This window comes from Ranitomeya variabilis, chromosome 8, assembly GCF_051348905.1.
Source record: "Ranitomeya variabilis isolate aRanVar5 chromosome 8, aRanVar5.hap1, whole genome shotgun sequence".
Lineage (NCBI taxonomy): Eukaryota > Metazoa > Chordata > Amphibia > Anura > Dendrobatidae > Ranitomeya > Ranitomeya variabilis.
This window is the reverse complement of record NC_135239.1, coordinates 26,868,596-26,886,191: the sequence shown is the minus strand read 5'-3', so window position 1 is coordinate 26,886,191 and position 17,596 is coordinate 26,868,596. Positions and strand designations below refer to the sequence as shown.

The following is a 17,596-nucleotide window of genomic DNA, read 5'->3' as shown; positions in this document are numbered from 1 at the left end:
TCACAACAAGCGCCGTCCAGGAACATATGAGCCGTTTCCTGTAGCACTTCACTTGTAATGCAGCTTTCTACATGACAGTCTGACTGATGACGGTCTAAAGTAGACCGAAACGTTGTTCTTTCTGGATGGCACTATTAAAATTTGTTATTTTTGACACCACATAGAGCTCCGGATCCTTTTCTCTTGACGATGTGGATATGTCAAAATGACTAGACTGGGTCAGTAGGTAAGAGCCACAGAGCAGATGGGACACAATAAACATGGGCTGATCTATAATTCCGCTGAGAACAGCATAAAGTGGAGGAGTTACAATGTTCTAGGTTCTCATTTACAGCCTCAAACATCATGATTGCATTGATGCCCTATATGCCGTTATATGGATCCTGATACTCGTATTGATGAACTGAAGAAAACCATGTGTTGTATTATTGGTATATTTAGGTTTTTCTCCTAGAATATATCTACAGTAAGTATTGGATATAGACCCAAAGTAAAAGATAGAGTTTCGAGAACTACCTGTAGATATAGCGTCACAACAGAGGAAACATCTTTTCGGCGAGATTATATGGGGATCCTCAAACTTTTTTTTTTTTTCTTTTAAGTGAATTGTTCTTTATACAAAATATACAAAAAAAAAACAGCAAAAACTGACATCAAGTGTATACAAGAAAACACAGTAAAAAGGCAAAATACAGATAAGGGGGAAGCAGGATCCCCTTAGGATGACCTCACTCACTTAACTCCCCTGGGGTCAAGATCTAATCTGCTGCTTTGTCTAAAACTAATCAATAATCATTAAGCCATCATTAATGTTTGGTTACTTTATATTGGGACCTAAAACGGACAATCTGCGAGTCTCTCAGGTAAGACAGAAGCATAAATCAGGACGTCAGAGTTATAGGATAACTAATGAATCTAAATTGTCCAGTACCTAATGGCCCATTTCCTTAAAGATGTTTTCCAAGTTCCTAAAAAATGTGGCCAGAGGCAGACAATGTGATAAAATAACAAAAATATCTTATAGTTATCTGTGCACTGGCCTCAGCCGTATACGAAACGAGACTGATGATGCCGATGATTGGCTGCAGTGGTCACATGTATAGACCTGACGTCATCATTGCAGCCATGAAAACCAAAAACATGTTCTTTCTGGGATTATTTTCTACTCCGTTCACATCTGTGCCGGTGCTTACCCCTCTGCCCATAAGTCCGTTGTTGAATGGCAGCCCGATAAAACTGAATGCAGCTTCTTGGATAAAGTATGGGTTCAGGATACGGATCTCATTTGGCTCTCGTGGTACCCGAGTGGCGACTGACTTCCAGAATCCATCTGAAGCGCTCTGATAATGAGACAAAAAAAAAATTCATAAACAGAAAAAACCACAGTAATGAAAACCACCATTCTTTACACTGCATGTTAGATCAAAAAAATGAATGAGATGTGTGTATATATATATATATATATATATATATATATATATATATATATATATATATATATATACTTATCTAGACACTTATGGTAAAATATGTTTAGGTATCTTAGAACCTTAAATTAGAACATCAACAATTACATTTTTTGCCATTATAATGGTAACTCATCTGCAAAATTGTAGCTGATTATTACATTCCAGCTCACTTCCATCCATACATTTTGCACGTTTCCATGATGCGCAGCTAGGTCATGTGACACCCAGTGTGACTACCAGTCCAGCACATGTTCTGCTGTGTAGACAGGAAGTCAGACTCTGATTTCCTGTGAACTATAGGTTGACATCATTGTCCCTCGATCCCTCCTGGTGGTTCTTGTATCCTTCACTCCGCAGCTTTACTCATCCTGGTTCCTCAGTTGAAGATATAATTTCTGATTTATATAAGTCGTATAATACGAGACACCATGCAGTGATTGACTGCAGAGTTATTAAACTCTGATGGCTCACAATGATTGTGCAAAGAATCCACTCTCTCTGTACAAGATGCATGCAGCTTTACACTTTTCCCTTTTGGCTTCTGCTTGTAATAGTCGGCAGGGAGAAGATATGCTGAAGTTAGAACAAGCAGAAGCACTGGTGATTTTATCGTAAAACTGCAGCACATAGGACATGCCTAGACTGTAGTGTTAAGTTGCATCACATAGGGTAACCGTAAACTGCAGTGATGGGTTATATTTACAGATTACATTTCTGCAGCATTTTTTTGTGCGAGAAAAGAAAATCGTCGTTTTACAGCAGCAGCAAAACAAATTTCTAAAATCTCATCCACACGGTGCATTTTATTGGTCTGCACTGCATTTCTTGTAACCATTCAATTGAATTAAAAATAGATTTAAAAAACTGTGCAATGTACGAAACGAGTTTCCTGTCGCTATGTTTTTCAAGCGGACAGAAATGCAACTAAAAAAGCACTGTATGAACATATTGTAAAGCGGCACTGCAGAAGACATACTGAAACTCTGCAGTGTCACATAAGATATACAGTACTAAAAGGCTGCATTGCTTGGTGTCCTGGGTGTGGTGCACGGTGTAGCACCGGTCTGGCTACCAGGTCAAATGGCTCTTAATGGTCCAAAAGGGATGTTTAATCAGATATTTTTCTACCCGAAATGCGTAAGCATTGTTTTTTTTCTAAATATATGCACATTGTGCCAATTTCTTTATCTTAAATAGGCAATTCCAGTTTAAGATTTATTTACCTTCCTGTGGTGTTGGAGTGTACACATTCCTTATCATGTCTCTATGACTATTTGCCATCTTGTATGGGTGTACATCAACTTTAAAGGGAATCTGTCAGCAGGGTCGGTCTTCCCTCCTGACTTTTCTAAATGGGCATGTAGGTCATAAAAAGCTAAATAAAATGATATCTTGATATCTGTGATCCGATGTCTTATGCCAGAGAAATCCATGTTTTTTGTAATATGTAATTAAGTTGTTAAGATCTATGGGCGGGGTATAGATCTCACTTAAAACCTGCCTCCAGGGCTTATTGTAAATGAGGTGGCGTTACCAGTGTGAGACATTTAATGACTGACAGTCTGCTCTCCTGATCTACAAGTCGCACACTGGTGAAACCCCCTCATTTACAATAAACTCTGGAGGCAGGCTTTAACCCCTTCATGACCCAGCCTATTTTGGCCTTAATGACCTTGCCGTTTTTTGCAATTCTGACCAGTGTCCCTTTATGAGGTAATAACTCAGGAACGCTTCAACGGATCCTAGCGATTCTGAGATTGTTTTTTTCGTGACATATTGGGCTTCATGTTAGTGGTAAATTTAGGTCGATAATTTCTGCGTTTATTTGTGAAAAAAATGGAAATTTGGCGAAAATTTTGAAAATTTTGCAATTTTCACATTTTGAATTTTTATTCTGTTAAACCAGAGAGTTATGTGACACAAAATAGTTAATAAATAACATTTCCCACATGTCTACTTTACATCAGCACAATTTTGGAAACAACATTTTTTTTTGCTAGGAAGTTATAAGGGTTAAAATTTGACCAGTGATTTCTCATTTTTACAACAAAATTTACAAAACCATTTTTTTTAGGGACCACCTCACATTTGAAGTCAATTTGAGGGTTCTATATGGCTGAAAATACCCAAAAGTGACACCATTCTAAGAACTGCACCCCTCAAGGTGCTCAAAACCACATTCAAGAAGTTTATTAACCCTTCAGGTGTTTCACAGCAGCAGAAGCAACATGGAAGGAAAAAATGAACATTTAACTTTTTAGTCACAAAAATGATCTTTTAGCAACAATTTTTTTATTTTCCCAAGGGTAAAAGGAGAAACTGGACCACGAACGTTGTTGTCCAATTTGTTCTGAGTACGCTGATACCTCATATGTGGGGGTAAACCACTGTTTGGGCGCACGGCAGAACTCGGAAGGGAAGGAGCGCCATTTGACTTTTTGAATGAAAAATTGGCTCCAATCTTTAGCGGACACCATGTCGCGTTTGGAGAGCCCCCGTGTGCCTAAACATTGGAGCTCCCCCACAAGTGACCCCATTTTGGAAACTAGACGCCCCAAGGAACTTATCTAGATGCATAGTGAGCACTTTAAACCCCCAGGTGCTTCACAAATTGATCCGTAAAAATGAAAAAGTACTTTTTTTTCACAAAAAAATTATTTTAGCCTCAATTTTTTAATTTTCACATGGGCAACAGGATAAAATGGATCCTAAAATTTGTTGGGCAATTTCTCCTGAGTACACTGATACCTCACATGTGGGGGTAAACCACTGTTTGGGCACAAGGTAAGGCGCGGAAGGGAAGGAGCGCCATTTGACTTTTTGAATGAAAAATTATCTCCATCGTTAGCGGACACCATGTCGCGTTTGGAGAGCCCCTGTGTGCCTAAACATTGGAGCTTCCCCACAAGTGACCCCATTTTGGAAAGGAGACCCCCCCCAAGGAACTTATCTAGATGCATAGTGAGCACTTTGAACCCTCAGGTGCTTCACAAATTGATCCGTAAAAATGAAAAAGTACTTTTTTTTCACAAAAAAATTCTTTTAGCCTCAATTTTTTAATTTTCACATGGGCGACAGGATAAAATGGATCCTAAAATTTGTTGGGCAATTTCTCCTGAGTACGCCGATACCTCATATGTGGGGGTAAACCACTGTTTGGGCGCATGGCAAGGCTCGGAAGGGAAGGCGCGCCATTTGACTTTTTGAATGGAAAATGAGCTCCAATCGTTAGCGGACACCATGTCGCGTTTGGAGAGCCCCTGTGTGCCTAAACATTGGAGCTCCCCCACAAGTGACCCCATTTTGGAAACTAGACCCCCCCAAGGAACTTATCTAGATGCATAGTGAGCACTTTAAACCAACAAGTGCTTCACAGAAGTTTATAACGCAGAGCCGTGAAAATAAAAAATAATTTTTCTTTCCTCAAAAATGATTTTTAGCCCAGAATTTTTTATTTTCCCAAGGGTAACAGGAGAAATTGGACCCCAAATGTTGTTGTCCAGTTTGTCCTGAGTACGATGATACCCCATATGTGGGGGTAAACCACTGTTTGGGTGCACGGCAGGGCTTGGAAGGGAAGGCACGCCATTTGGCTTTTTGAATGGAAAATTAGCTCCAATCATTAGCGGACACCATGTCGCGTTTGGAGAGCCCCTGTGTGCCTAAACATTGGAGCTTCCCCATAAGTGACCCCATTTTGGAAACTAGACCTCCCAAGGAACTAATCTAGATGTGTGGTGAGCACTTTGAACCCCCAAGTGCTTCACAGAAGTTTATAACGCAGAGCCATGAAAATAAAAAAAAAAATTTATTTTCTCAAAAATTTTTTTTTAGCCCTGAATTTTTTATTTTCCAAAGGGTAACAGGGGAAATTTGACCCCAATAGTTGTTGTCCAGTTTCTCCTGAGTACGCCGATACCCCATATGTGGGGGTAAACCACTGTTTGGGCACACGTCGGGGTTCGGAAGGGAAGTAGTGACGTTTTGAAATGCAGACTTTGATGGAATGCTCTGCGGGCGTCACGTTGCGTTTGCAGAGCCCCTGATGTGCCTAAACAGTAGAAACCCCCCACAAGTGACCCCATTTTGGAAACTAGACCCCCAAAGGAAATTATCTAGATGTGTGGTGAGCACTTTGAACCCCTAAGTGCTTCACAGAAGTTTATAACGCAGAGCCGTGAAAATAATAAATACGTTTTCTTTCCTCAAAAAAATTTTTTTTAGCCCTGATTTTTTTATTTTCCCAAGGGTAACAGGAGAAATTTGACCCCAAGAGTTGTTGTCCAGTTTCTCCTGAGTATGCTGATACCCCATATGTGGGGGTAAACCACTGTTTGGGCACATGCCGGGGCTTGGAAGTGAAGTAGTGATGTTTTGAAATGCAGACTTTGATGGAATGCTCTGCGGGCGTCACGTTGCGTTTGCAGAGCCCCTGATGTGCCTAAACAGTAGAAACTCCCCACAAGTGACCCCATTTTGGAAACTAAAACCCCAAGGGAACTTATCTAGATGTGTAGTGAGCACTTTGAACCCCTAAGTGCTTCACAGAAGTTTATAACGCAGAGCCGTGAAAATAAAAAATCATTTTTCCTTCCTCAAAAATAATTTTTTAGCCCGCAATTTTTTATTTTCCCAAGGGTTACAGGAGAAATTGGACCCCAAAAGTTGTTGATCAGTTTCTCCTGCGTACGCTGGTACCCCATATGTGGGGGTAAAGCACTGTTTGGGCACACGTCGGGGCTCGGAAGGGAGAGAGCACCATTTTACTTTTTCAACGCAAGATTGGCTGGAATCAATGGTGGCGCCGTGTCGCGTTTGGAGACCCCCTGATGTGCCTAAAAAGTGGAAACCCCTCAATTCTAACTCCAACACTAACCCCAACACACCCCTAACTCTAATCCCAACCCTAACCACAACCCTAAACCCAACACACCCCTAACCCTAGTCTTACCTCTAATTCCAACCCTAACCCTAAGGCTATGTGCTCACGTTGCGGATTTGTGTGGATTTTTCCGCAGTTTTTGAAAAATCTGCAGGTAAAACGCACTGCGCTTTACCTGCTGATTTACCGCGGATTTCCAGTGTTTTTTGTGTGGATTTCACTTGCGGATTCCTATTATGGAGCAGGTGTAAAACGCTGCGGAATTGCACAAAGAATTGACATGCTGCGGAAAATACAACGCAGCGTTTCCGCGCTGTATTTTCCGCACCATGGGCACAGCGGATTTGGTTTTCCATAGGTTTACGTGGTACTGTAAACGTGATGGAAAACTGATACGAATCTGCAGCGACCAATCCGCTGCGGATCCGCAACCAAATCCGCACCGTGTGCACATAGCCTAATTCTAACCCTAATTCCAACCCTAATTCTAACCCTAATTCTAACCCTAGCCCTAAGTGCATCCCTAGCCCTAAGTGCATCCCTAGCCCTAAGTGCATCCCTAGCCCTAAGTGCATCCCTAGCCCTAAGTGCAACCCTAGCCCTAAGTGCAACCCTAAGTGCAACCCTAAGCGCAACCCTAACCCTAAGTGCAACCCTAAGTGCAACCCTAGCCCTAAGTGCAACCCTAGCCCTAAGTGCAACCCTAAGTGCAACCCTAGCCCTAAGTGCAACCCTAAGTGCAACCCTAGCCCTAAGTGCAACCCTAAGTGCAACCCTAAGTGCAACCCTAGCCCTAAGTGCAACCCTAGCCCTAAGTGCAACCCTAAGTGCAACCCTAGCCCTAAGTGCAACCCTAAGTGCAACCCTAGCCCTAAGTGCAACCCTAAGTGCAACCCTAAGTGCAACCATACCCCTAACCCTACCCCTAACCCTAATGGAAAAACAATGAAAATAATTATATTTTCTATATTTTATTATGGGGGTGATAAAGGGGGGGATTTATTTACTATTTTTGTTTTATTTTGATCGCTGTGATAGAACTTATCACAGCGACCAAAATGTGCAGGAACGAATCTGCCGGCTGGCAGATTCGGCGGGCGCACTGCGCATGCGCCCGCCATTTTCCAAGATGGCGGCGCCCATGAAGCAGACGGCCGGACACCGGGAGGGACATCGGAGCTAGGTAAGTATGGGGGGGTGGGATTGGAACACGGGGGGGGGGGGGGATCGGAGGACCTGGGGAGCGGACAGGAGGACCGGGGGAGCCGACAGGAGGGAGGAGGGGAGCGGAACGGAGATCGGGGCAAAAAGGACGACTGGGGAGGTGATCGGTGGGGTGGGGTGGGGGCAGATCGGGTTCTCCAGCCATGGCAGATGCTATTGCAGCATCGGCCATGGCTGGATTGTAATATTTCACCATTTTCATAGGTGAAATATTACAAATCGCTCTGATTGGCTGTTTCACTTTCAACAGCCAATCAGAGCGATCGTAGCCACGGGGGGGGGGGGGGTGAAGCCACCCCCCCGGGCTGAAGTACCACTCCCCCTGTCTCTGCAGATCGAGTAAAATGGGAGTTAACCCCTTCACCCGATCTGCAGGGACGCGATCATTCTGTGACACAGCATATGCGTCACAGGTCGGATTGGCACCGACTTTCATGACGCATACGCTGTGTCACAGGTCGGGAAGGGGTTAAGTGAGATCTATGCCCCGCCCATAGATCTTAAGCAAATCATTAACATATAAAATAAAATGTGGATTTCTCTTGAATATGACATCGGATCGCAGATATCTAGGTATCATTTTATTCAGCTTTCTATGACCTAAATGCCCACATAGACGGCTTAGGAGGGTTGATCCTACTAAAAGATTCCCTTTAAAATAACTCCTGCAAGAGATCTATTATACTATATTTTTTGCTTTTGTTTAGTTTAGTGCTTCAGTATTTTCTACTCTGATTGCTGAGTGGCTAGTAATCTTCTACATCATCCAGTAACGTGGAAAACTGATTTCTCCCTCGTCAAGTATAAAAACGGATGAATCGCTGTGCAAACAAATGAAATCCTGGTACGTGTGCGCCAAACAAAATGAGGTGTGAACGTGTCTAGTGCATTGTAAATATCAGCAGGATACAGTCCATCTGGCCATGTGGGCCGCCACATAATAAAAGGGTTTTGTGTACGGGGGTCACACACATCTGCACTTACACAGCCATTATTATCCATGTACAAGGCGCTGGGAAACCATGAATGCGTGAGACTCGTTCACGAGAACAACTTGAGATGGTTTCGACGTCGTATCATTTTCATCTTTAAAATAGAAATATTTGGACACTTGCAGCTGTTTCATATTGTCCCTAAAAGCTCAAAAACAACACGGGGTGGTAGATTTTACAGGAGCAGTTCCTTTGAAATTGACACTTTCCTTTTAGAACCTTAATGTTTCCCTTTAAGGCTCAGGCTACGTAGAGACAAAGAGGAAATATCATGAAGAAATCACCTCCCCAGCATCAGAGTATTTTCAATAGTCTGCAGAAATAATGGACGGTGCATCAGGACTGTATTTATAGTGCAAAAATGTGCAGTAGCAGTATAGTCCCAGGGTAAAAATGAGTTTGTTCAGCCTATTATTAATGTGGAACTGCATCAGCTGTGGAAAGAAATAACAGTCAGTGATATACAGTGCTGAAAAAATAAAGGGAACACTTAACACAATGTAGCTCCAAGTCAATCACACTTCTGTGACATCAACCTGTCCAGTTATGAATCAACACCGATTGTGAATCATTTTCTCCTGCTGTTGTGCAAATGGAACAGACAACAGGCAGAAATGATAGGCAATTACCAAGACAATCTCTATAAAGGAGTGGTTCTGCAGGGGGTGACCACAGACCATTTCTCTGTTCTCATCCTTTTTGGCTTTTGTTTTGGTCACTTTTGCATTTTGTCATTGCTCTCACTCCTAGAGATACAGTAGCATGAGGCGGTGTCTACAACCTACAGAAGTTGCTCAAGTAGTGCAGCTCATCCAGGATGGCACCTCAATGTGAGCTGTGGCAAGATGGGTAACTGTGTCTGTCACCACAGTGTCTAGAGTATGGAGCAGATACCAGGAGACAGGCCAGTACACCAGGAGACGTTGAGGGGGTTGTAGGAGGGCAACAACCCAGCAGCAGGACTGCTACCTCCTTTGTGCAAGGAGAGACAGTAGGAGCAGCACCAGTGTCCTGCAAAAATGACCTCCAGCAGGTCACTAACATCCATGTGTCTGCTCAAACCATCAGAAAACGGACTCCATGAGGTTGGTAAGAGGGTTTGACGTCCATAAGTGCGTGTTGAGCTTACAGCCCAACACCGTGCAGGGCGATTGGCATTGGCCAGAGAACATCAAGATTGGCAGATTCGAATCTGGCGCCCTGTGCTCTTTACGGATGAGAGTAGGTTCACACTGAGCATGTGTGACAGAGTCTGGAGACACCATGGAGAATGCTCTGCTGCCTGCAACATCTTCCAGCATGACCGGTTTGGCAGTAGGTCAATAATGGTGTGGGGAGGCAATTCTTTGGAGGGTCGCACAGCCCCCATGTGCTCGCCAGAGGTACGCTGACTGTCATTAGGTACCGGGAAGAGATTCTCAGATCCATTGTGAGACCACATGCTGGTGCGGTTGGCCCTGGGTCCCTCCTAATGCAGGACAATGCTAGGCCTCATGTGGCTGAAGTGTCAGCAGTTCCTACATGATGAAGGCATTGATGCTATTGACTGGCTAGCCCGTCCACCAGCCCTGAATCCAATCGAGGACATCTGGGACATCATGTCTCCCTCCATCCACCAACGTCACGTTGCACCACAGACTGTCCAGGAGTTGGCGGATGCTTTAATCCATGTATGGGAGGAGATCCATCAGGAGACCATCCGCCGCCTCATTTGGAGCATGCCCAGGTGTTATAGGGAGGTCATACAGGCACGTATGCTGCTGATGAATGCTTTCAATAGGCTGAAACACATCAAGTTTTGTTCAATAAAGGAACCAAGGAAAAAACCTGTGTGAGTGCCGGGCCCTTCAGCCCTGCAGTCTGTCGATGAAGGCTTTGGATAGGCTGAAATGCGTCCAGTTTAGTTGAATAAAAGAACCAAGGAAAAACCTCTGTGAGTGCCCGGATCTTCTTGATTTTGCATTATCTATTTTTCCATGTACACTACTACTATTACCAGTGGAGTGCAGATAAATTTTGGATTCCTAATGGAAAATCGTAACATTGCAAATTTTATATATATATATATATATATATATATATATATATATATATATATATATATATATATATATATATATACACCCACTGGCCACTTTATTAGGTACACCTGTCCAACTTCTTGTTAACACTTAATTTCTAATCAGCCAATCACATGGTGGCAACTCAGTGCATTTAGGCATGTAGACATGGTCAAGACAATCTCCTGCAGTTCAAACCGAGCATCAGTATGGGGAAGAAAGGTGATTTGAGTGCCTTTGAACGTGGCATGGTTGTTGGTGCCAGAAGGGCTGGTCTGAGTATTTCAGAAACTGCTGATCTACTGGGATTTTCACGCACAACCATCTCTAGGGTTTACAGAGAATGGTCCGAAAAAGAAAAAAAATCCAGTGAGCGGCAGTTCTGTGGGCGGAAATGCCTTGTTGATGCCAGAGGTCAGAGGAGAATGGGCAGACTGGTTCGAGCTGATAGAAAGGCAACAGTGACTCAAATCGCCACCCGTTACAACCAAGGTAGGCCTAAGAGCATCTCTGAACGCACAGTGCGTCGAACTTTGAGGCAGATGGGCTACAGCAGCAGAAGACCACACCGGGTACCACTCCTTTCAGCTAAGAACAGGAAACTGAGGCTACAATTTGCACAAGCTCATCGAAATTGGACAGGAGAAGATTGGAAAAACGTTGCTTGGTCTGATGAGTCTCGATTTCTGCTGCGACATTCGGATGGTAGGGTCAGAATTTGGCGTAAACAACATGAAAGCATGGATCCATCCTGCCTTGTATGGAGCATCTTTGGGATGTGCAGCCGACAAATCTGCGGCAACTGTGTGATGCCATCATGTCAATATGGACCAAAATCTCTGAGGAATGCTTCCAGCACCTTGTTGAATCTATGCCACGAAGAATTGAGGCAGTTCTGAAGGCAAAAGGGGGTCCAACCCGTTACTAGCATGGTGTACCTAATAAAGTGGCCGGTGAGTGTATATATATATATATATATATATATATATATATATATATATATATATATATATATATATATACACTAGATTGTGGCCCGATTCTAACGCATCGGGTATTCTAGAATATGCATGTCCCCGTAGTATATGGACAATGATGATTCCAGAATTCGCGGCAGACTGTGCCCGTCGCTGATTGGTCGAGGCGAATTCGCGGCAGACTGTGCCCGTCGCTGATTGGTCGAGGCAACCTTTATGACATCATCGTCGCCATGTTGTGCCCGTCGCTGATTGGTTGTCCGTCGCTGATTATGACATCTACGTCGATACTGTGCCCGTCGCTGATTGGGCGAGGCCTGGCGGCCTCGACCAATCAGAGACGCGGGATTTCCATTATGACATCATCGTCGCCATGCTGTGCCCGTCGCTGATTGGTATATATATACAGATCATATATATTGGTATATATATACAGATCATGATATGGAAAAGAAATTGCCAACACTAAAAAAAAAAAAATACATGTAACAGTAAAACTTGATTGAAATAATCGGGTCATTTTCTGAAGACGAGTTCTCTTTCACTAGCAAAACTTTGCAATCATGGAAGCAAAAAGTGAAGATAAAACTCTTGTGTTTTGTTTTTTTTTTAGGGACATCACAGTGCGGGAATCAAGTTATAACAAGTCTGCAAACGGAGGTATTAATCAGTGATTGACAGCAGCTCTGCACACAGTGAAGACTGTCAATCACTGACTAGGACCGCCCACTGGACTCCAGCATACAACCACCAGGGATTTCAATAAATAAAATTCAAGTTTTATTGAAACTTTTCCCCCACCCAAAAAATATCTATCAGGCTATGTTCACACGGTGCGGTTTTTGCTGCGGATCCGCAGCGGAATTGCACTGCGGATCCGCAGCAGTTTTCCATGTAGGTTACAGTACAATGTAACCCAATGGAAAAAAGGACCCGCTGTGCCGACGATCCTTTTTTCCACAGGCAAATCCGCAGCGGTTTTGCCTGCAGAAAAAAGAAGTAGCATGTCACTTCTTTCTGCAGATTCCGCTGCGGGTTTCCAGCAGCACCAATAGGAAACTGCATTTGGAAACCCGCAGTGGAATCCGCAGAAGAAAAAGGATCAAAAACCGCAGCTAAAATCAGCGCTGAATTTAGCTGCGGTTTTTCAAAACAGGACCTGAAAAAAAAGGATGAAAAAAAGGATCGTGTGAACGTAGCCTCAATCTGCTCATCCGCTCCTGTTCTATATCATCCTGTCTGCAGATAAGATACTAATTTTCAATATGACGGGTTCCCTTTAAAAATTATAAGATTTCGGAAGGTTGACATGTGAGCTAACGGGTCATACAGCAAATGAGGATCATGATGTTGCGGACGGTAATTGCTGGGAATTCTATCGTCATGGTAACTTCTTACTTTCTCATATTGCAGCTATGTTGAAACATTTTTTGGCTTCTGATCTGAAACTTTTTTTTTTTCCCTCTGGGTGAAATTCCCATTTTTTTCCTGTCTGTAGCGTGTCCTAAATTCCCTGTCCCGAAATTCAGACCCACACCCAGTGAGCGCAATTATACTTGTGAGACTTGGGATTTTACATGACGTCCTAGGTTGGTGTGGTTAGCCCGCGGCAATTAGCCATTCATGACTTCTATTTATACCGCCGGCATTGTATCACCGGCTCCGCTTCACTCATTATCGTCTGAGCGAAGCAAAACGTCAGAATGTGAGCAAATATAGCGGTTAACGAGAGAGGGTGCAGCAAATGACACCGCACTGACAGAGCAAACACAATCCGGACTGGCAGCGAAGAAAGGAAAAAAGGAGCAGGAAATCCTGACAGTATGTGAGGAATGAGGAGAGACCTCAGATGACCCCGCAGACTCGGGGAAGTGAGAAGAAGAAGTGATCAAGATGATTGGATTCTGTAAATCAAGCGAAGACAGAAGCAGCGACAATGCGGACTTCTCAAGAGAGAGTAGGTCGAAATACTACAACCGCACTACAAATACCACCGCTGCCTGTCTATGCAGTTTTTTATTCCCTGACCTGAAATGCGTTGTGACGTTTACCCATTAATCTTAATGGAAAAATAAATAAATTGAAAATCTGTGAATAAACTATAGAACATTAACTCTACTTAAAGGGAATCTTGTCAGCAGGATTTTGCTTTCTAATCTGACCCTGATTCCAGCGATGTGTCACTTTGTTTACTGGGTGCAGTAATTAGGGAAGAGTCACAGTTTTCTCTATTGCAGATCTAGCAGAGCTCAAATGCTGAGCTGTGTATAACCCCGCCCACACCAGTGATTGGCTGCTTTTTGTGAATAAAGAGAGTAGAAAAAAAAGCTGCCAATCAATGCTGGGGGTGTGGCTGGACTAGGAGGCACGAGACACCTAGTCCTGTAGTGATAATCTCCTGCTGATAAAACACTGATTGTATTGAATCAGTAAAACACAGCCTGTGAAGTGATACATTGCTGTAACCAAGCTCTCTGCAATTATATTAATGAAACACCTTTAAACCAATATTTGACATACTGGTACGTTCAATGTCGGGTCTCCGTGTATGATGTGGTCTCAGGAGCATCATACCCAGCATGGCACGGGGGGCACGCCTTTCCATGCTCCCACATTTCCCTCAACCTCCACGGGACTTGCCAATAGGTGGCCATGGGAGCCAGGAGCTTATTGAAGGCTCCTGTGCCTGACCTAACAATGCTCCTATGAAGACCGAGCTCTGGCTGGGTCTTCATAGAAGATCATGATTTTTTTCCAATATACTGCAATACTACGTTATTGCAGTATGTGGTCCAAGCGGTCTGATGATCAATGGTTCAAGTCTCCTAAGGTTTAAAAGTTAAAGTTCCCTAAAAAATAAAGTCAAAATAATTAAATAAAAAAAACAAAAAAAAACTTTTACCCCATTAAAAATAACCAAATAAAAGAATAAATTAATTAACCAATAAAGAGAAAATAAAATCAAAACATTAGAATTGCTGAAACAACGGCAAAAAATTAAATAAGAAGCGATTCAAAACTCTGAATTTAGTCCAAAATATCAACTAAAGTGCCAGATCGCCATGCAAAAAAACAAAACAAAACAAAAAAAAAACAAGCCCTCACACAAGTCTATTGACACAAAATTAAAATGCTATGGATCTCAGAAAATGGCAACACAATTTTTTTTTTTTTTTACAAATTTCCTTCCAAAATTTTTCACAGCTTTAATTTAAAAAAAAAAGATGGCGCTGGCGGGGCTGTGCACATTTCCAATTTTTTTCGTGTGAGCGAAGGAAAAGAAAAAAAGAATATTGCAACATGATTGATTTGCCTTCAAGGATCAAAGTATTGGCCGTCACTCGCCTATTTAACTCTTTGGGCCCGTTGAAAAAAAATTTGACGGCACTCAGACAACGATTTTCATGGACTGACTGCATCGGTTCCCGCTCTGATCAGCGGCTGATTAGTATAATCGGACCGATTTCCTTGGATGGAGAGAAAACGGTTGTGTGCATCAAGAATGAGCAAAACGCTTGTTGATTGGGTGCAATGATCTTTAGTGCTGCACAATCGATCATCATTCTCGGCAGCACATCCATCTTGTGTAAACAGGACTTGAGCTGCCGAGAACTATGGTAGCCTAGATCTATTACACGTTGTGCATCTGAAGGACAGTCTGTCTGTATAAACGGGTTATTAAACGTCGCGGATCGGCAAGCAGTAGGTGACTGGCTGTCGTTTAGTGCCGCCGGTGTCAGCGGCCCGTTAGTATGATTAGTACAAGGACTTCATTGGCTGACTAATAAGTTAGAGACATAATGTCAAGAACCAAGGGGCTGCCGACCATGGATGCAATATCCAGACTTGCTCTACAGATAAGGGCTGTCCCCATGTAAAGGCCTTGGTGTCTTTCTTGTAAAAAGAAAAATTACATTTATTTGCGAGAGATGATTGTGTTTGGAACCTGGGAGAGCGTGGGAGGTGGAAGCTGCACCCTGACTTTGCTGAAATCAGGCAGCTGTTTCTATTTTTCTAAACATCTGCATTTTGGGTCCGGACGCCCAAGATTCCTCTTATACAAAGTAGTATTTTGTTATCTGCGCTTTTCGATTCCCCGGCTGCGCCGTTGTGTACGTGCTTTCTCACGTAGCCCAGTATTTTCACAGATCCGAACGATGATGAATTAAAATGAATGCTGTCATTTCCCCCTGAAGGCAGAGTGCACTGTCATCCATCAACCAGGAGGCTACTGTGACGGCATCATCACGCACCATCTTTATCTCAGCCATCCCTGGCGTGATGGCTTTTTCCTTAAAATTCCACCAATTCCCATGTCTATTCATCCAGAAGAAGGAACAGAGGTCACTAACCTCAGCCCCTGCTCAATTTATGAGATTATAAAACGAGAGAGACGCTTAATAAATTGCCCATTTGTGTCCAGATACGTCGGCAGTCTGCAAACTCAAGCCAAGAAATAAAAAAAAAAAAAAAAACTTAGTCTGAAACTCTCCAGAAGCCTCAGTGACATTTCTTAGTGTGGTCTGAATGACGAGGGTGAGGTGGCAATGATGAGACATTCAGCTTTTCTTGCATTTTGTAAAAAGTTTCCATTTGATGTAAAAAGTTTCCATTCAATGAGTAAAAAGGAAATAAAATTACTTCGGGGCAATAACAAAATAAACATCAATTTTTAAATAGGAATACCGGGAAAAAAATGTTATATTTAGGAGGTTAGTAAGGAGTATCTGATTAAGGCTTCATTCACACGCGTGTGTTTGGCATCCCGGGGTGGAGACAGGTCTTATTTTGGTCCGATTTCCATTACTCATTCAAGTTCATTGATCTTCAACAAAAAAATGGACCGATGCACAGATGACGCGTTTTTAACTGAGTGGTGACTAAAAAAAAAGTTTGGAAAACTTTCCATAGTTTCATGGCTTTTGCATTTGAGAAAAACGGGGGCAGCGTGGATGGTAAAAACGAACACATGGTCCAAAAAATGGATGAAAAATAGAACCAGCACACTACTGAAAAATAGTCTGGCTTTTCTTTTTGCAGACATAGAAAATCACAGATATATATATAAGACAACAAAATTTAAACTTTGTTTAATTTCAAATAGTTTAGACCTGTGGAGCAAAATCTGAGGTCCGGGAACCACATGTGTCCCGCAGTACCCCTTATGTGCAGATCTCAACTATGTGCATAGTGTTTGGACACATGTATTTTCCATGTCATGGAGAAGACCAGCACCGTAGAGATTATTATGAATGTTGTGCTCTGTGGTCATTTCTTGGCTAGTCATATTTTTGGTGGAATGGGTGAGTCCTTAATCTCATAGCCTAGAAAGGAGTAAAGGAGGTGAAGATGTAGCCATCCATGAGTGCTAAATCGAAAAACTGGACCATGCATGAGTGCTAAACTGAAAAACTGGACCATGCATGAGTGCTAAACTGAAAAACTGGACCATGCATGAGGGCTAAACTGAAAAACTGGACCATGCATGAGGGCTAAACTGAAAAACTGGACCATCTATGAGGGCTAAACTGAAAAACTGGACCATCTATGAGGGCTAAACTGAAAAACTGGATCATGCATGAGGGCCAAACTGAAAAACTAGACCATGCATAAGGGCTAAACCAAAAAACTGGACCATGCATGAGGGCTAAACCAAAAAAACTGGGCCATGCATGAGGGCTAAACCGAAAAAACTGGACCATGCATAAGGGCTAAACCGAAAAAACTGGACCATGCATAAGGGCTAAACCGAAAAAACTGGACCATGCATGAGTGCTAAACTGAAAAACTGGACCATGATTGAGGGCTAAACCGAAAAACTGGACCATGCGTGAGTGCTAAACTAAAAAACTGGAGCATGCATGAGGGCTAAACCAAAAAACTGGGCCATGCGTGAGTGCTAAACCAAAAAACTGGACCATGCATGAACGCTAAACTGAAAAACTGGACCATGCATGAGTGCTAAATCGATAAACTGGACCATGCATGAGGG

The 17,596-nt window shown here is 42.8% G+C and overlaps 1 protein-coding gene across 11 annotated transcripts in view; it reads right to left on the bottom strand.

Moving 5' to 3' along the window:
- Positions 1 to 17,596, bottom strand: part of ST3GAL3 (ST3 beta-galactoside alpha-2,3-sialyltransferase 3) — a 308,813-nt gene that overhangs the window by 6,970 nt on the left and 284,247 nt on the right. For all 11 annotated transcript variants that reach the window (XM_077277836.1, XM_077277842.1, XM_077277840.1 and 8 more), the window contains one exon: positions 1,194 to 1,340. In XM_077277836.1, coding sequence (XP_077133951.1) covers positions 1,194 to 1,340 — 147 coding nt within the window. The remainder of the gene's footprint in view (positions 1 to 1,193; positions 1,341 to 17,596) is intronic.